Source organism: Ciconia boyciana, chromosome 1 (assembly GCF_034638445.1).
Source record: "Ciconia boyciana chromosome 1, ASM3463844v1, whole genome shotgun sequence".
Taxonomy (NCBI): domain Eukaryota; kingdom Metazoa; phylum Chordata; class Aves; order Ciconiiformes; family Ciconiidae; genus Ciconia; species Ciconia boyciana.
The window spans coordinates 90,490,560-90,509,790 of record NC_132934.1 but is presented as its reverse complement, the minus strand read 5'-3'; the positions used below and the strand labels follow the sequence as shown (position 1 = coordinate 90,509,790).

General features: G+C 45.6%; 2 protein-coding genes across 4 annotated transcripts in view; one reads left to right on the top strand and one right to left on the bottom strand.

The window, feature by feature from the left end:
• Positions 1–39: 39 nt before the first annotated feature.
• On the bottom strand, positions 40–7,115 carry LOC140660716 (uncharacterized). 3 transcript variants are annotated; one of them, XR_012045467.1, is made up of 4 exons: positions 6,041–7,115; positions 5,479–5,845; positions 2,805–3,044; positions 40–173 (listed from the first exon to the last, which is right to left on the bottom strand). XR_012045467.1 is itself a non-coding variant. In XM_072881836.1 (2 exons), the coding sequence occupies exons 1-2, from the start codon at positions 6,907–6,909 to the stop codon at positions 5,635–5,637; spliced, it is 1,080 nt and encodes a 359-aa protein (XP_072737937.1). In that variant the 5' UTR covers positions 6,910–7,115; the 3' UTR covers positions 5,219–5,634. The 3 variants fall into 3 exon arrangements, 1 of the variants encoding a protein (XP_072737937.1); XR_012045468.1 differs by lacking the exons at positions 40–173; positions 2,805–3,044 and having other exon boundaries at positions 5,219–5,845; positions 6,629–7,115; XM_072881836.1 differs by lacking the exons at positions 40–173; positions 2,805–3,044 and having other exon boundaries at positions 5,219–5,845.
• The window catches only part of TMEM39A (transmembrane protein 39A), a 20,370-nt gene continuing 7,624 nt past the window's right edge, over positions 6,486–19,231 (top strand). Inside the window, exons 1-2 of the mRNA XM_072881832.1 lie at positions 6,486–6,620; positions 18,547–18,740. Coding sequence (XP_072737933.1) covers positions 18,628–18,740 — 113 coding nt within the window. The 5' untranslated portion in view covers positions 6,486–6,620; positions 18,547–18,627. The remainder of the gene's footprint in view (positions 6,621–18,546; positions 18,741–19,231) is intronic.

Genomic DNA, 19,231 nt, shown 5'->3' with positions numbered 1-19,231 from the left:
GGGCCGGAGGGCATCACAGCATTTGCATTGCTGGTACTCGTCAAAAGTTGAGAGTTCCGCTTCCTCTTCAAAATGTATCATATTTAGCACTTCTTTACAACGAAATTAGATGGGGCTGGGCAGGAGTTCTTAGCATCTCAGAAATCAGAACTTAAGATACCGGCTTCCAAAACCTAATCGGTCAGGAAAGAGAAAGGTGTTCCCCTTAATCTTAAGTGGAATCACAAAAGCGCTTTTTGTATTGAACCCTAACAGAGTGCAGACAAAACCCCTCCAAGTGTGCATGCCCACATGCAGATGACTGCAAGTGTCTATCTGTTATTAGCACGTTTTCTTAGTATTTGGAAAAAGCCTCAAAATCAAAGGTATTTTCATCTGCAATACAAATTAGATCACCGCATGGATTAACCAAAGTTCGTATTGCTATAATGTAACATTTGTTGTTTCTCCGTGCAAAACTTTCCAGCATAACTGCCCCTACCCGCAGAAAAGGAACAATTATTTTAAATTATTTGGTCAAAATATCAAAGCCATTTCACTGAGAATGGCAAGAAAAGCAGAAAGGGGGCAATAGGGTTGACCACGGTGCTGCCCTGCTGAGTCCGCCTGGCTTTAGGGTAAGCCTGCAGACAGGCCCATCAGGAGCTGAAATATTCCACCCAGACCTCATAAAGTTGCACCCAAGAGGAATATGCTGTCAAGCACTAAAAAAGCCCTTCAAGAAAAAGGTAAAATTCATCTTATTTTGTGGTGAGAAATTACTTCTGTTAAAAGAAGCAGAGAGGAGAAAAATTCTGTTTAAAAGTGTAAGAAATTAAATGAAGCAAAATGTTGCAAATGTTTTTGCAAGAAAAAAATAACCTCCACTGAAATTGTCAGAAATTAGATCTGAGGGAGAATGCAGCATAGTCTTAAATTCCTTCTGTTTGTAAATAGTGAAGGATCTTGAGTATCTGAAATTAAAAGATGTATGAGTAGTTGTCCAGTAAAAATTATATGAATGACCCCTTTTCTAATGGTGTCATCACACCTATTGATAATTTTAATCTGGTATTATAATGTTATGTAAGTGTCAAATCCAGATGCTACTTCCTGATTCACATCTGTCAAAGTGGCATCGGTCTCAAAGATAGTAAGTTTCTGTTAGTGCTGTGAGAATCAGAGCTATAGATACAGAAGACACTCTGCTGAGAGTGTGACAGAGAGCGTTAGTCATCGTTTGACCCAGCCGAGAGTGTATTGGCATTATCCGGCTTGTCAGTCCACATGCTTACTGCAGTTTTAATCAGCGTGTACCTTAAGTCCCAATGCACACAGCAAATCACATTCTCACTCATCCTACAGGCCAACAAAGATAGGTAAGCAAACAGTGAGACATGAAGCTCTTACGGTGGTGTCTCACAGGATAGATAAGGGGGTAGAAGAGGTGGCCAAAGTTATGTGTGAAGATGCTAGAAGCGAATTGGGATATGCAGAGGATCTGCAAGTGTTGTGTGGACTTGGAGGTATCAGGGATACTGTGTTACAGGGGTATAAAGGATGTGTGAGAAACTTGGGCTATTGCAGTGAAGGCATCAGGGGGGATGTGGGAAAGAAATGGACTGAGAACGGCAATTAACTCCGTTTATGGCCCAAGGAACACTGTGTTAAGCTGATAGAAGCACTTCTATGGCTACACTTTTATAAAAGTCCCTCTGCATGTTTTCCTCCACAAGTGTTCTTGTCTGGCAAATTTAACATTCACCAAACTTTCTTTAATCAGGTTTCATTCCTCTGGACTAAATGTTATGCTTGTTCTAGAAAATAAAACCCTCTTGTGGATCTCATGGGAACAGAGTCTGTGTTGAGGAGGGTCCTGAGTCTGGGGTCTCCTTCAGTGACCTATCTTTAATTTTTTATTAAGCAAACCCTTACATTTTCCCCTACCTCAAAAATTCAGATTGTCCTAGATGAGATCTGTAGCTGTTGATTTTAATCTCCCTTGTAGAATATGACAAGAACTGAACTTAAGCTACCCAGAATATCAGCCATGTGTCATTGGGTCCCACGCCACATGCAAATGTAGTACAAGCTATTTTTTTCCCCAAATGTCCCAGTGACTCAAGGTTTTCAAAGTGTAAAATGATATTTTTGAAATCTTTGAAAAAGACCAAAGATCATTAGTTGTGGAAGTCATGCCATCCAATAAATAATTATCTGTAAACTTAGTAGTAGGTATTTCAGTGGAATGCTACCTCTCCAGTTTGGAGAAGGACGTACAGTATATGGCATGTTGAGTAACATTATTATGTTGAGATGAGGAACGGACATTTTTTTTCCTGTCTGGGAAGAGGCAATGATATCAGACAGAAAACCTGACACCTCATCAGTTTCCTTAGCACAGCATAAACAGTTTCCCTCAGAAATCAAATCCATACCAGCAGGTTCTTAGTGCTACTAAAACATTACTGATGAAGCGATCTTGGATGTAGTTTATCTCAATACAGCGTCACAGAAATAGCGGAATTTCTGAGCAAACAGAATCAGAACATGGGTCATTTGGGTCTGTTTCTGTTAGTGTTGCTATTTGCTGAGCAGGAGTACATTTTAAAGCCCTGCAGGTTAGTTTGCTATTCACTTAAGTCATCAGTGATCTGAAGTAAAATTGTTCCGTAACACAACGTGTAGAAGATACATGGAAGCACCATTTTCTTGGACGCAGGTACAAAGTCCACATCAGATGCTCTTCCCTGCAGCAAGTGTGAAAGCAGCCTTTCTTTTTGCCTCTATTCTTCAGTCTCACAGTTTAAACACAGGCCTTTTACCTGATAAATCTTTTGGATGGAAGCTGTTTGCCTGATGCAATGTGGCCTTGAAAGGTGAACAACAGCAGCGACCCTTTCTTGCGTGCAGCTGTGATACAGAGGAACCTTTGGAAGGGAGATTTGACTTCCCAGGCAGCATTTTGCACACCAAATCCAACCGGTGCTTGTGTGGGCACAAGAGGAAGTTCCGCCTCGAGTTTAGACATCAGTGACTTGTGATCCCCGTGACACTAGTATTTTCTGTAAGAGTGTTCAGATAGTTGTGTTAAATCCAGAGTTCTATGCTCCTATTTTTACTGTGTCTTACTCAGCTACACCCTGTTTTAAACCTTGGAGCCCAATCCTAGCACACACTAAGAAAACATTCTGCAGCACAAAATAACTTCCATGGAAATATGCCCTTGGCAGTGATGACTTACCATCACAGTTGTACAAGTCACCAAAGCAGAGCTCACTTTAACGTGGGCCAGGTGCTGGTAACAGTGTGGTGTCAGTAGCAAGGAGTTTAGAGTGGGCTTCAAAAGTCATCCCAGCACCAGTGGACATTCAAGCAATTGGTTCATGCTGAATTTCGTGTCGCTACAGTTACGCTGTTAGTGGTACCCAACCTCATCTGGATATGTGTACAGGAGATGGAAGTTACGTCTTCGCTTTGTCAAGGTAAGGCTTTGACTCTCAGCTGAATAACAGCTGTGTCCCAGGGTAAATTTACAGGACTGTTCAGGGTCATACCCATTCATGTCTCACAGATTGTGGGGCAATAGCCCTGGAGTAAAAGGGTAGAGGGGATGTTTGATGAAATTAAAAAGGAAGGAGTTAAATCAGTAAGACTGGAAAGGGATTTGAAACGGGAGGGAGAGTGAGTGACAAAGGGTTTAGGTCTTCTGAGGGACAGCAGAAAACAGACACAAAGCATGGCAGAAGTGAGAAACAGATGAAAAGGGCATTAACCTGAAATACCAGAAAGGAAATCAGAAGAAAACAGGAACAGAGGTAAAGATGGGTAAAATCAGGTGTGCTACTGGCTGAGAGTGTAAGCAGTTTTATACTGTTAGTGTTTGCTGGTGTACTGCCCAGTGGGGAAAGTGGTGGTACGGTGACTCAGTATGAGTGTTTTATCGAAGACCCTGTAGTAATTACACATTTAATCAGAGAGGAAGGGTCTTTTTCAACATGGGCCTCTGTACTTTCCTGGGCTTGTCACTGATGTAATCCAGTGTTTCACATGATAAAGTCCCATGCAAGGATCAGTTAAAACACTAGGGGGATTTCACAAAATGTGATAAGGATGGTCTCACATTTCACATTCTGCCTGAGCTGCTCCTTGTTCCTCAGTACTAGTTTCCTTGGCTCAGTCTGGATTACAGTTTCCTTGCAAATACGAGGAGAGCAAGGACCCAAACATTCACACGTCTCTCTGATTAATTCAGTGATAAAAATACAACACTCCATGGATTGGCCACAAGGACCCTGGCAGCTGAATGCAAGGTGTTTCTGAAATAGCGTTATCAAGGATAGATGGGAATAAATTGTCACTCTGTGATTGTCCCAGGCTCATACTGTTTCCGTGTGAGAATGAGAAAGGAAAAGATGAGGCGCCCAAGTCTCCATATGATTTCATTGAATTCTGTATGCATAACCATTAATAAGTAGTATGCTAGAGAGGAGGGTGTGTAAACCTTAAAACATCCAGTCAGAGTCGTCGTCAGGTCATTAGCCTAACTTGTACAAATAAGACAAAGTTACTTCTTTGAGTTAAAACGCGTAGCAGCTGTAAGATTCTTCTGCATGTATCCAGACTTAAACTGGTGTTCAGATTTGCGGCTGAGAAGGAATTTCCCCCCTGTCGAATTAGCAGAGACCTCTGTCTCCTCTCTTACTGTGCCCTGCTGCACAGCTCCATCAGCTAAGATCCTCTGGGCATATTTTACACAAAGAGCAGCTTTCTCTTGGAGCAGGGGCCTCAGGCCTTAGAGACACCTGGGCTGAGGTTAAGAATAATTTATTTTTTGAAAGATTTCTCATTTTAGTTTGTTTTTTTTTCCAGCTGATCCAGAACAATAGAACGCTTTGGCAGATTTACTAATACAAGGTGTGTATTACAGAGCTGCAGACACAGGGCCCATGGCCACAGTCTGCTGGTACAGCTGGGGTGTCACTGGTCATTTTTGTGACTACAGGGAGAAGAATGAGCAAAGCTGAGGTGTGAGGGCAGTGAGGCAGACATATGCGGTCTGTTCAGAGTACGGCAGCTGTGGTCCAGTTTGTAGACATGAAAATTATCTGAAGATGCTGCTGAGGCTGGAGGAAGGAAAGTGAATGCATGAGGGACAGACCCTGATCTGCCGGCAGGGAATGAGGAGGGAGAATTCTGTATCAGAAAGAAGCCCAGCCACACTGATAAGGCAATGAGACTTTATTGGAGCCCCTTCTAGACCATCGTTTTAAAAGTAAAACAGAATAGAGGGGAGGGTTGATCAGGGCAGCTCTATGCCATTTATCATAGACTTGCCTGGCCTGCGTTACCAGGTTCTCAGGGTAAAACTTTTAAGCAGTGCATCCCCACACAGAATGGTCTATTGCTCACATGCAAGATCATTTCTTTCCTCCGATATTTCCTCTCGCTCCCTGGCAGAGTTTTCTTGTTGTGAAAGCTAGTCATTCAAAGAGATACCTTTTCACCAGTACAGCTCCCCAGCTTCGGGCTGGCGCCTACAAGCTGGCCCAGAAGTCACTTGCTGAGCGCTGCTCAAGAAATCCTTAGGTTGGTATCGTGTCAACCACCGCCAACCTTTGATTATTTGCTGCCGCTTGGTGGCTATCGCAGATACTACGCGATGTCCCTTCCCCACGGCTCGCTCTTCACCGGGTCTTTCAGTGCCTGAGGCTGTCCCGAGTACCTGTGTGTACCTTCTAACATATTCAGGTGGCCCAGGTCTTCTCCCGTTGTGGCACCTGCATCGCACCTCAGCCGAGGGTGGCAGCGGCAGCAGGACTTTCCAGCTGTCGATGTTCCGTCATGGGATAAATAGATTTGCTGGCTGTAATAAAGCGGTTAATTATGATTATGTGATAATTTTTCGGCGTCTCATGATGCAAAACGTGGAGCTTTCTGGGTTTATTATTTCTTGTGATTCTGGAGCAAGAAAAACGTTCGCGGCGCGGCAAAGAGCAAGAGACAGAGCGCCTCCCCCGGGGACTCCTGCCCGGGCCGACCCAACGCGCCGGTGACGTACGGGTTTAAAGCACAGCAGGAAGGACGAGCCGGGGCAGCCCCGCGGGTGGCACCGCCAGCCGCCCTGCTGCCACCACCAAGATGGCGGCGCGGCGCGGCCGCCCCGCCCCGCGGCGCCCTTCCCTCCCTGGGCCGGCCGCGGCCGGCGGCCGCCGCGGTGGCTGCTGCCGCCGCCGCCTGTCGCCCTGTGATGAGAGCATCAGCCCTCACTGCCACGTCTCCCGGGCAGCTGCAGCTGCGGCGGCGGCGGCGCGGGCAGCCGGCGGTGTGCAGGGCCGCGCCGGGGTGCCGAGGCCGGGCCCGCCCGCCTCCTCTTCCCTTCCCTTCCCTTCCCGGCAGGGCGGCCGCGGCTGCCCGCCTCTGCTCCTGCCCCGCCGCGGGGCGCCGGGCGCCGGCGGGCAGCGGCGAGGTGGGTCTGCCCGGCGGGAGGAGGGGCACCCGCCAGCGCCGCCGCAGCCTCGTCCCCCGCCGGCGGTCCGGGGGGCTGCGGGGGTCGGGGCTCGCCGCCGGGTCGCTGCCGCCGGAAGGGGACCCCGCTGCCGGCCGATGTCCGAGCCGCGCCGTCGCCCGCGCTTGGATGTGTGAGTACCGGCCCCGCCGCTCCCTCGGGGCAGCTCCGCTCCGGGAAAGCCCGTGCGACCGAAGCGGGCGGCGGGCTCCGCCGGGCCGGGCGGGACCCTGCCCCGGCGGTGCGGGGCTGGGCGGCCGAGCCGCCTCCCGCCGGAGCCCCCGCAGGCTGCCCCGTGCGTGCGGTGCTGCCTCCCGCCTCCCTCGAACTTCGTGTGCGTGTGGTGGGGAGGCTTCTGCTGGCTTTGTTTCGTCCTGCTGCTGTGCTACGGCACTGGGTCCCGGGCTTCTCGTTTTGGGCATTTCCTGATGTGTCTGGGTTAAAGCCAGAGGTCCGAGCACGCTGCTGGGAGGCGGGTGCTGCGTGATAGGAGGGTTGAGGATTAAACACGAGGAACTTGGTCTGGGTCACGGGTAGGTTTGCTTTGGGCTTTTAAAATGCTATCCCTACGTAATCAGTCCTACAACGGAGGTAGGAGAGAGCACCGTCCTGTGGAAGATGAAGATGAAGCAATCCTCTGTAAGTCAAGGCAAATCTTACCTGCCATAAGGTACCGTTTCCAGAATGGACGTGGGTGCACATGTCTATGCCTGTTCTTTTTTGTACCGCTAAGAAAACTGTATCAATCGTCCTCTGTTATGTAGGATAGCAGTTAGGCCGATGATTTTCCTTATTACATGAGGTAGCTCTTTCACTATTCCAGCATTGTTTTAACATGTGAACATGTAGCTGAAACAGAGGCAGCTTTGTTTGCAATTTATGATCACTCTTGTGTATGCCTTTTCGTCGAGAATCGCAGGCCCCTTGTATCACTGGCATCTGTTACGACTGTAAGTGAAGGAATGAGATGCCTGTATTCCAAAGCGATGAGTCGTAAAGTTTATGGAGACGAGGCATCCCTTCTGTAACCAGCTCAGGTCTGTTAACTCACTGCGATCACAAGAGATTTTCTGGGAGAGGGATACGGTAGGATGGGGATGGGACTGGAACGTCTCAGCTCCAGGATGTCAAGAGCAGAGCAGGACCTCAGCCCTTTAAGCCGCAGTCTGCTCCTTTGCTCACCTCCTGGCACTCCTGTTGTTGGAGTGGCTTTGTTTCTGACACTCGTTTCTCCTTCCAGCACTCCTCTGGAGTGCCAGCTCCTTCAGCCGAGGTGCTTGGTATCGTGATCAGATGATGCTCTGCTGGTAAAACCTGGGCCCACTGGAGCCAAAGTGGTAGCAAGGCGATGCTCACCTCTCTGGGAGTTGTGCTGAAACTTCACCCACTCCTTGTTGTCCCTTATTGGACTGGGAGTTCTTCAGGTGTAGATGCAGCTACTCCTTGTTCCTGTTCTTGAGCATCTTTGACTGGGGTTTTGCAGTGCAAACCCACGTGTAGAGTGGGAATGCTGTCCAGGTCTGATTTATTTGGAAGGATGGAGGAGCTCAGGTAATATCACTTACCCAGTTAACTGTGTCCAATGTGATGTGTACTCCTAATCTCAAGACCACAGAGGTCTGCATGCCTCCTGTACAGCTCATTCCTGGCTGTCTCTTTGTAGACCTAGTGACCTGCAGGCATCTGAGACCTGATTTTCAGAAGGTCTGGGTATCCACACTCCTACTGATAGAGGTGTCTATATTGCCTCAACCTGAGCATTCAAAATCATTGATAATTTAGAAAAGGCAGACCTTTTATTTTTATTTTTTACTTTACTTTTATTTTTTACAGTCTTTCTGACTGTAAAATGAGGATAAAACATTTTGGTTCCTAATTTTGCAGAGTATGTTTCTATTCTGCTTGTAAGAAGATAAATTCTTTTAAAAGCTTATTGCGATGTACAGGTTAGCACCTTGCTGAATTATTCTTTCTACAGAGACAGTAGCTAAGGAAATACAGCTATTCTCATCTTAGTGGGCTGCCTATATGAGCAATATTTGTGCTGATGTAACATCGCCAATATAGTTATACTGTTATGTTTTATTACTCAAAAGCAGACAGGCCTAATCACTTTTTTGTCTATGCTTTCTTCAGACATTGCTTTTTGGTCTGAAATTTTAGAGAATGGAATTATGTAGTATTTGAGGGGAAAAAACCACACCTTTCTGCTGTTTTTGGAATTGAGCAGCACTGAATACAAATCTTTCTCTGAAGGTGTCTGTATTGCAAATTGACTTGGGCAACTCAAGTCTGGATGTCATAAAACTAACATTTTTTTTCTTCTGCAGGCATCAAATCTGGATGTTTGAGTATACAACAAGAGCATATATGCTAGAAATGTTTGTTAAGGTGGCTTCCAGTTTGCATGAGCGTTCAGTTCAGAAGCCAGTTGGGCCGCTCAGTACGACACTGTAGAGTTACAGCTCCTAAAGGTGGATATGGTGCAAAGCAACAAGATAGTACTGATTCTGAGACCAACCTACTCCTCAGTCTCAGTGCTTTCCCTGTGCCTCAGTATCATGAAATCCTGGAAAAAAGTTTTCTTCTGGGAGTTACAAGCATGTGGTTCAGTTTTAGTTTATGGATGTGAAACTCTTGAGTTGGAGGGGTTGGGTTTGTACTCTGGATTTAGAAGAGATATTTTGTCAGTACAAAGATGTACATGCTTTTCAGCACTGATGAAAATCAGTTAGAGATTTGGCTGAATTTATTTACTATTAGAACATTTGGTCTTAAAAATATTACCAATTTCCGACCATTCTTTTGTTTGTCCATTGTGAAATTTCATGTCCCAGCATGTTTATGGACTGAGAAATACAGAGGAGGGTTGAATTTGGCTTGCAGAATCTACTTAAATGCTTGGGTTCTTTAGACTTCAGTGCTACTTGATCTGTCATACTTAATTGTGCGGCATGATATTCTGTTATACATATTTTCTTTTTTGAGGCCTGATTTTTGTCCTCCTTGCACTGCCATTCCATTGGAGAACTGATACAGTTTGATGACAGTACTGCAGTGCTAGCTTATGCACAAGAAACTGTAAGAAAGATACGAAATTACAACCGTTGACCTTCCTCTTCTTTTGGTGATCCCTTCCTTCTGCCATCTCCTTAATCCGCTCTCTGGCTGCAGAGTTTGGCCTGTCATGGTAACAGATGATGCCATGGAGTTAGCTTTCTCCTCTTTGTTCACCTAACCACAGCAGGTCTCTTGTGCTGATGGGAACTTTAGTCCATTTATTTCTGACTGTACCACAATTAGATAAGCGGTACAGCTTTTAGCAGGTGGATTTTTAAAATGAGAGGTAAATCTCTAGTAGCCGCATGACTTGGGCAAATTGCTCATGAGCTATCACAAACTTGCCTGAAAGACTTCCTGCCATTCTTTGTGGGGTGTAGTCATTGGAGAGTCATTTCCAACCTTTTTTTGACTTTTTGGGCTGAACGTGTTGCAAGCGGAAAATGAGACTTCTGGTGGGAAGTGAGTATTATGCAAGCTAGTCAGAAAAGCTGTGCTGGCTAACGTGGTGCAGCGGCATCCATGTATGCTGGGGGATTTGAAATGGCTGGTTTAAAGCAAAATTGTCAGTAGACATCTGTGGCCCAGAAATACTTATAAGGGAGCATGTATGCAGATTCAGACAGATAAATTAGTCTTGGTATAATTAATTATACCAGGGATTAATGTATCCTATTGCATTTTCCCGACCTGCTAGCTTAGTTGCTCTGTAAATGGTTTTATGAGGTGCCGCCCACCAGAGTAATGGAAGTTGAATTGAAGACCCTTTCCATTTTGCGGGGAACTTGTGTATTACCTGTACCTGTTATTTAAGAGGCAAGTAGAGGGGACTTGATGTATTCTCATATGTGTTTTATATTTTAATGCAAATTTATGATTTATGCAAATTACGATTTATTTAGAATTCCTTGCAATAATTTTGCTTTTTCACGATGTCAGGGATATGCAAATTGTTGTTGCACTGATACCTTCCGATATGAATCCCAGTGTGATGACTTGGGGTAAGGCTCAAGGAAGTGTTTCTTCCTTGTGTTTTAACACCATGCCTTCAAACTCATTGCTGCAGATGGCAGATGCCTGCCTTATTTTTAGCTATGCAAGGACAAAATAGAAAAATCCTAGTGACTCCCCATGATTTGTCATTATGGCTGACCTCCATTAAATTAAACATAGGGATTGGCAGAGGAGCAAAAACAGCAGGAAAGCTGCTTCTGTTTGTTTTAAAAAAAGCTTGTCTAAAGCACTAAAATAATACTGTAAAAAATATTCACTACTATGTACAGAGACCCCTGGGAGGAGAAATACTTGCCAAACAGTTTATCCTGTTTGTGGTAAGGAAATTGAGGTCTAAATCAGTAAAACAGCTTCCCTGGAAGTCAGTTGAAGAGCAGAGATTAAAAAGCAAAAGAGTTCCTGGCTTGCAGTCCTGTACTCAGGCCATTAGACCATGTGTATGTGTTCAGGGTTGGGAGGAGGATGCATATTTTGGTGGCTTGCTTGGCTGAAAATTATAAGATGGGCTCTTAAGGCAAGAGCACCTTTTCTTCCCCCCTGCTTCTCCCCGCCCCCCCCCGTAGTGATCTATTTTACTGTGCATTTGCTCTGATAAGTTGGAAAAGAAAATCTCAGTGGCCATAGCCAAAATTCCCCTCCTTTCCCAGTCGCTGTGCATTGCACAGTGTAACAGAGGGCGATTGGTGGCTGTGTTTTAGCAGTGTCGTGCCTGTGCGCACTGTTTACTGAAGAGCTTTGGTGCAAGATGTACTTAGAAGTGCGTGTTGATAAATTGTATTAATGGCCAGCTTTGATAGCTTTGCCCATGTTGTGTCTGCTAATACATTGTCCTTGTGATGTATTACTTGTGCATTACTTCCCAACCAGTGTCTCTTTCTAAAGTGAACTTTTGTTTCTATCTGTAACTGGCATGTGGAGTTGGAGCTTAAAACTTCTGTGTTGTTACATATCCAAATCCTGTTTTGGATCTGAAGTTGAAACTCTCCCGAGCTTTCAGAAACAGTGCAGGTTCTTTGAGAACTGTATGTCTAGCTAAGTAACTCCCGCCAGCTCTTTAGTTTGAGCCTCTTGCTCTGGATGAGGCTGGACTTGCTGTCGCTTTCCCCACACGATTTAGAAGCATGGGAACTGGAGGACCAAAATAGAGCATGACCCAACTGGTCAGGCCTGCATTTCCCTCTGCTGCTGGAAAAGCTCAACTTTGCAATTCTGTCTTGTTCTCACACAAGAACAAGCCAATGCTTTCTTTATTCCCAGATCCAGTATTTGGCTGTGAGTGTTGATGTATACATCAGAAGAAGCCAAAGAAAATGTTAATGTCTTGCTAACTGTGTGATAGTGTTTTCTTGGTGAAAAGTGTGTTATTGGCCACTTGCAGCTGATGAGCCCTGAGGACCTTGTGTTGTGGGTTGTTTGGGGTTTTTTTTCCACTTTTTTTGGAACGTAATTTCACTTGTTTTCATTCATAAAATTATTATAGTCATTAATTAAAGTCTTACTAAGCTGTTTGCTTTGACCTTCTGCAGCAGTTAGTTGCACAAGGTAATTATATGGTTATGAGGTATTATTTTATTACTCTGGGAATCGTGGCTTTGTTCTTATACTTGCCGGAGGTTCATTAAGAGCGCTTAGTGTGTGTATCTTCTTTCCTCCAATTCACAAAGACTTGAACTCATCTGTATTCTGAAGAGGACCATATTTCCTGCATACCTCTGCAAATCTCATCTTTGCACCCCCTGAAGTAAGGTCTTTGAGGGGATTTTTAAGGAATGTATAGGATTTGGGTTGGAAATCCCTCTCCGTTTTTAAAAATTGCTTTTTCAATCTCTTGGATAATTTTCTTGGTCTAGAGTATTAAGAACTTAAATCTGTATCCCATCCTTGAAGAGCACGTCAGCAAAATGAGCTGAACTGAGCTTACTGCATTTTAACCTGGAGAGGCTTTTCCTGGAAAACTTTTCTTTCCTGCTCCCATTTTTGTTGGTGGGTATTTGAAGTACTGTTGCAGCTACAAACGGCAAGCGCTGCCTTCACTTTGTCTTTAGCTAGAACTTTTATTTTCCTGACTTATCTGTCAGCTCAGCCCTAGCCTTCCTTGCTGAAGATGCCTGAAATGAGTCATACAGTATATATGCTGTTTGTGAAATCTTGCCTTTTTCTTGCTGCATTCACCCTTCGGTTTTGGCACGTGCGTAGAGGACTGATAGATGGAGCCTCTTCAGCCAGAGTTGTGCTGTATCAGCCTACACTGACTTGGTCTTGCTGGGTTGGTTTTGTTATTACAGAGGAGGTTCTTATGTCACTGAGCAAAAATTAGTCTTGCTGGTGCATCACCTGATGGCGGTGATTCACCATCTGTCTCTTGTTCTCCTTGCCTGAGCCTGAGCTGCGCTTCAGGGGGGTTTCTGTGTCTTTCCACGCCGAATCTCCTTCTTAATCTGTCGCTCCGTATGGCATGACGACTTGGAAAATGTGCTGACTTGGGAGACCTCCCTCCTAACCAGTTTTGCTCCCAGCCCGGGGCCAGGGCGGAGCTCTGGGACAGGTGGCGGGTGCGTTCTTTTGGAGCCAGCCTGAGTTGAAAGGTTGTGTTGACTTAGCGCTGGGGGAGCTCTGCGCAAACTGAATATTTAGCTTTCCAGCTGATAACCTGTGGTTGTTTCTTCCCTCACAACAACCAAATGCTTTTTTATTTGCAAACCACGTTAGGGCTTCCACAGAAGTTTTGCAGCTTCTCGGTTACCGGCGTGGCAGTTGTGAGTGGGCTGACAAGGTGGCCTCGTGACCGAGGCACGGGTGCAGCTATCACTGTTCCTAGGCTCTCTTCTCGATTTTTTTTTGGCACTGTGTTGGGTGAATCAGTTACAAGCTTTTTGTCTCAGTTTTTCCACCTGTCAAAATGTTTTTATTTAAATAAATAAAAGGCTCACACTACAAGAATGTAAAAATGAGCCACAGCAACTAGGACTCACAGCAGTTCAAAAGAAAACTTGACTATAAGGTGGATTTGCTGATAATTTGCAAAGACATTAGGACTGCTGGACAAATGCAAGTTTGGGATTAGGTTGACCAGCTACAGCGACTTGAAGTGAGGGCATTAGTAACCAAGAGACCTTTTTACATTGCTTATTTCAATTTTGGAGACTGATGGGGGTGGGAAGGAGGAAGAGGAGAAAGAGCTGCTTGTCTCCCAGCTGAAAGTCATGACTGCTATGGTCATGACTTTATATTTAATCCCAAAGGTTAGAGAATCCTACCCTATTTTCCTCCTCACATCCTTCCAGAAATGGTTTCACCAGGGGCTAGTAACTGTCTTTTGCAGCCTTGCAAACAAGGTTTTATAAATAAGCCACTGTCAGGAGCACAGCGAGTTGTTGTTACCTGTGGGGCTGCTTATAGGCATTGCCACTAGCATCCTCAGAAGCTGTACAGGTGCTGGCTATGCTGTTCAGCGGCAGCCCTGGGGACAGAGCCTTTCACTCAGGCCAGGGTGAACCAGCAAGGTCTTAAATGCCTTTGTGGTCTGGGAGCTTGCGCCTTGGAGCTTATCCAGACAGTCCAGTTCCAGGATATATGTGCTTTTTTGAAGGAAAATGACCTAGAAGCCAGTGCTCCTGACAGCAGGAGGATAGGCGGCTGCTGCAGTGGGGGGAGGAACTGCCAGATACCTGGATGCAGGAGTGCTCTGGAGATGGGCGGTGCTGCTTGCCATGGCACTGAATGGCTGCTTCTTGCACTGCTGCTTCCACGCTCCTTGGCTTGTACTTTCCCTGCGCCATTCCCAGTTCCTTCATCCTTTTGTCTTGCACTTGGTGCTAGCTGTAGTTCAGGGTATTACCACTAGCACCTGGAGGGGCTGGAAACATCAATGGTGTTTTGTCAGCGCTGGTAGTTCCCTGTGCTTCATGTCAGTGGTCTGCAGCTGTGCCGCGGGGGTGGCCTGCTGCGCTTCCCTGCGAGGGAGCACTGCACAGGTGACAGGTGTGTTTTCATGCCTGTGTAGCCATAAAGCACGGGCACCCTGAATGGAAAGTCTTGCTAGCAACCCAGACAACGCTGGGAGCTTCTGTGTTGCTGAGGAGGAAAAGGCAGGCAGAGCTCCCTCGCTAACAGCCACAGAGGCAACGTGCTGCTTCACCCCAAGGTGTCACGTGCTTACTCAGCAGGAAGAAGGCTGCTTTGATCAAGATGGAGAGTTGTAACGAGAGACCTGTGGTCTTCTCAGGCCACGTTGCTGCAAGTGAGGGTGGCCACATTTTCCTTTCTGCTCTTGAGAGCATCTGGTTGTAGGACTTGTGGAGCCAAGGAGAGCCTCTTGAATGTTTTCCAAGCTCTGAGAGTTCTCACGCCTTGGTGCAGCGAGCTTCCCAAGAGGATTGGAAGCTCGGAGTTTTCTCCAATTAAAAAACATTAACGCCATCAAAATAACTGGCTGAGCATTGTAGCATTTCCAGCAAAGAGATGGGGAACCAGGCAGACTTTTCATTCTGATGAGTCACTGACTCTCTCCTGATTTGCCTCTTGTAAGAGCTGTTTGGGCAGCTGCTGATGCAGGAACGTGGTTCTGAGTGATGGTCCCTGGGGAGCAGGACAGGGCTGCATGCTGCTTCACCTCGGAACTGGTGGATAGTTCATCTGCCTAGCTCTTCATCAGTAAAGCCTTGCTCACAGCTGCGGTTCTTGCCTGCCTTGATCCTGCCTCATCAGGAGAGCTGGGGAACTGATGAGGAGGAAGAGTGTTGGTGCAGAGAAACAAAATGTCCAAGTTCTTTCTGTAGTCCTAAAAGCATGAATTGGAAATCAGAGGGTCTGATGCCTTTTGTTCCTGGACCTTCTTATAACCGTGTCACAGCTGAAGGTTTTGTCTCTGTCCCAAAGAAAGAGTGTGGTCCCTCTCAAGGACCCAAGAGCTGTCTGTACCCATATCTGTTCCCTGTGCGCAGTCAGGACCACCGTCCACTGTTCTGTAGCTGGTCCCCAGATCCTTCTTGTGTGTTTTTATGATGCCCACATCTGCCTGAGAGAGGAGATCCTGGAAGCTAGGCAGTTTCTGTTCTGGGGATGTTGAGGATGAAGGGACTACAAGTATCTGACTTTTAAGTGAAATTATATGTGAAGAACAATGTGGAATCGCATTAACGGACTAAAGAGTCTTGTCAGGAAAAGCTTTTATCTTCCATTACTCACTTTTTGTGCCTGTGACTCTATATAAAATAAGATTGCTGATGGGGTGTGGACTCTGCAAACAGAAGGGAGCCTGGTAGACTCCCAGCTCGCTCTGCGGGCTCTTTATTAATACTTAATACCACTTGGATGCACAGAGGAATCTTATCTGTTGGAGTAAAGGGTCATGAACACTTTTTTTTTTTTTCTTGTTAGCATATTTTTCACAGTAGAATCATGCCTTTGTTTATTAATTGAAAACTACAGAAAGGCTTTTTCCCATGTCTCTGCCCTCAAAAAGGAGGGCTGTTGATTAGTTCAAGGCCAAAAAAAGCAGACTTAGAGTCAAACTGATCTGTAATCTCACTGCTTTGTTTAACTTTATCTGGGGAGCTTCAGTTTTGTGTGGCTAGTTTTACAAAACAAAAGCAAACAAAAAAGGAATGGCTCTCAGGCAGATTTTGCTCTAGCAGACACCTACCTAATTTGATCAGACTCCAGTGAAGTAAAGTTATTTAAAGCTTGGCTTGAGGAACTGCCCAGTCTATATGTTCATGGATCACTGTGAAAGGGCTTATTCAAGTGCATTTAAAATATGGTGCACTGACATTAAGGAAGGCTCCTTTCCACAGGCATTCATTTTTTACTGGTACAAACCTGCATTTTACTGGTTTGCAAAACCAGAGGGTGGAAGTGCGATTACTCAGTATCCAAGTGTCTATATTGGCAAACATGTGAAGCATGCTAATGGGATAATACTAATAAGAGCTGTTAAATTATTTACATGAATTACTGAATATGGCATGAAATACCTTCCACTATTAATGCCACTAATTAGACTACCAATGTATTGCATCTGTTATCATAAATATCCTGTAGGTTGCATCGGACCAATTGTTTTAGCTTCCACAGTCCCTGTAATAGTTTAATTTGGCTTAAAATGGCTTTCAAAGTTGCTCCTTTTAGAGGTTTTTTTCATTTTTTTTCTTCACCTTAGCTGCTTATGTAGAGTGTCTGGATGCCCTAAGTGAATTCTGCATTGTCTGTTGCTGCCCCTGCTCATCTTGTGCATGCAGCAGAATTTTCTGATGTTCATATTTAACTTCTGAAATATAAATATTCCCAAATAAAACTCTAGAACATCCTAGAGAAAGTTCTCTGAAAGCTTTAGTCTTGACTAGAAAGGTAAGGAAGGCTTCAGTTCTCTGTTGTGTTGTCATTGGAATTACAATGAGAGTTTTGAAGTCTGCCAAAACACATTATTTTCCTCCAAACACAAATTGTCCAATGTTTGCTCTCTCCTTTCATGCAATTTCACAAATTTGGTTGTGTGTTTTGGTTTGGTGTTTTGGTTGTTTTTTTTTTTTGCAAGTGACCTTCATGTGAGTATGTGGAAGGCATTTGTCTTTTGAAACATCTTGATTTTTGTTGAAATTTTTAGAATTAGTTATTGGAGTAGAGATGAAGGATGGGAAATTTTAATACAAAGGATGATTCTTTGAGGGTGCTTTTTAGAATAGTTCTCCTGTACACTGTGTTCATGGTGACAGTGGTGTGACTCACTGAACTTCCTGACATTTCTGCCAGCTGTGATTTCTCAGGATTTTGAACAAGATTTTGCTTGTTTTTGAATTATATGTTTTTGAATTTGCTGGATTTTGAATTATAAATAGACGATAGGTTCCACCTGTAAATTTCGAAGCTAGATGCAGAGTTTCCCAGAAGGTGGGGGTGCTTTTTTGGACCCTGGGTTGGTTCTGGCTGTGATATTTTGACAAAAGGGCAGCTGATTAGTCTCCAGACATGCAGACACACCAGGGTCCTTGTAGCAAGATGCTCACTCAGTGTCATGATTCTGTACAGCATGTGTGCTTGGAATGACTTCCAGATTCGCACTCCAATTCAACCTCTCTCTCTCTCTTATGTCTGCTAGCCATCAGAAACTTACCTGGCTGCCAAAATCCTTGCAGTGTCATGTGGGAGCAACTGAAATAAAAGCAAAATCGTATGGGAAGTGATAAAGTCTGTGCCAGAGAATCCACCTTTGTTACTGATATTCTGAGTTGCCCAGCCCCTCTCATACTAGTTCATTTTAAGGAACTGATTGATTTAAATGTGTCATTTAAAATAAATAAATATTTACAGGCTTGCTTTTTAATTTTTTTTGAGGGCTGGGATATGTGATTGCCTGTATGTGGATTTGAAGTACATGTATATATGTGTGTTTTGCTCCACTACTCTGCTAACTAGAACCACTTTTAAATGGACTTCCTACCATTGGGTCAGTTGGCCTTTCTTAGCACAGAAGGGAGCTGAACCATGCAATTAACTTCATGGAGACCAGTCTGTCTGTTCAGAGCTCTGACAGAGAGGGTGCAAATTGCCTACCAGCATCAGAACCTGTCAAGTGATGCATTGGGTGGTTAAAAAGACCTGTGAAGCTCTAGTAGCTCCTTGCACCAGAACAGGGGGAGGGCTCTTCCCAGGCTTGCTTTTGAAACGAGGCAGGCACTTGTGCGGTCTCCAGCACTGGAGATGCTCGGTTGTGCTTTCCAGCCAACAGGAAGTGCTAGCAGTCGCTGATGGCTAATTTAAGCAGCTGCTTTTTAAAGACACAGTGTCAGTGGCATCCATTCTGTGTATGCAAGCAGATGCTGATCTGGTGCTGTTGAAATAGCTCCGTGTTTTAGGGTGGTGATGGGTGTCCCACAGGGCTCTGAGTGTATGAGAGTGGCTTCCTTTTGCATGAACTCGCTTGGCTGGGGTGTGAACTAGGTGACCAGCAGTTTGCAGCTTAAGTGATGTTTCTGCCTCCTTTGCAGACCTGGAAAGGCTTTGGGATCGTTGTCTGGGTCTCAGGGCACAGCCTGCCGGAGGCACTGGAAGTGGATTGGTTCCTGGTCATGCCCGGTGGAAGGAGGGGACCCAGCCGGCAGCAGCTAAGCCGTTCAGCTTTGCCTTCTCTCCAGACGCTGGTTGGCGGGAGCTGCGGAAACGGTACCGGTTTGAGAAACAGGTGAGGACAAAGGTAGGGTTGTTGAGACACCTGCGGCAAGGATAGCGCTAAAAGCCAGGATCCTTGACCCACTCTGACCTCCGCGTGGGAGTGCAGCTTCGTGGTTAAAGTGAGGAAATGGGAGACAGGAACCTCGAGCCTTCTGCTGTGGCATTAGGAGATGGCCCATCCAGGAGGGAACATGCCCTGGGTGACAAACATCTTCCAGCTTCTCTTGTCAGCTCTGCTGTGGCACATGATTCCCTCTGCAGCCCCTCTCGATTTCATGCATTAAAATCAGCCCCATGGGGAGGATTGTGGAAGTGGTCTCAGCCACCCTTTACCGCTCACGTGGTCACAACGGCCAGGGGTGGAAATTGCACAGTGTTCAGTTTGTCTTTCCCTGCAGCAGTTCCCAGAGCAGTGAGTCCTAGCAGACGATGAGTCCTTGTCTCTCTTGCTCGCTTGCCTGCAATGCCACAGGGAGTTAGTGTCACATGTCAGAGCTCAGC

What these genes read in the sequence shown, in the direction of transcription:
- LOC140660716 (XM_072881836.1), bottom strand. Translation starts at nt 6,909, where the DNA reads ATGCCCAAAACGAGAAGCCCGGGACCCAGTGCCGTAGCACAGCAGCAG. An exon ending in TCCTGCTGTGCTTTAAACCC is followed by an intron (nt 5,846 to 6,040) that starts GTACGTCACCGG and finishes GCTTTATTACAG; the next exon opens with CCAGCAAATCTATTTATCCC.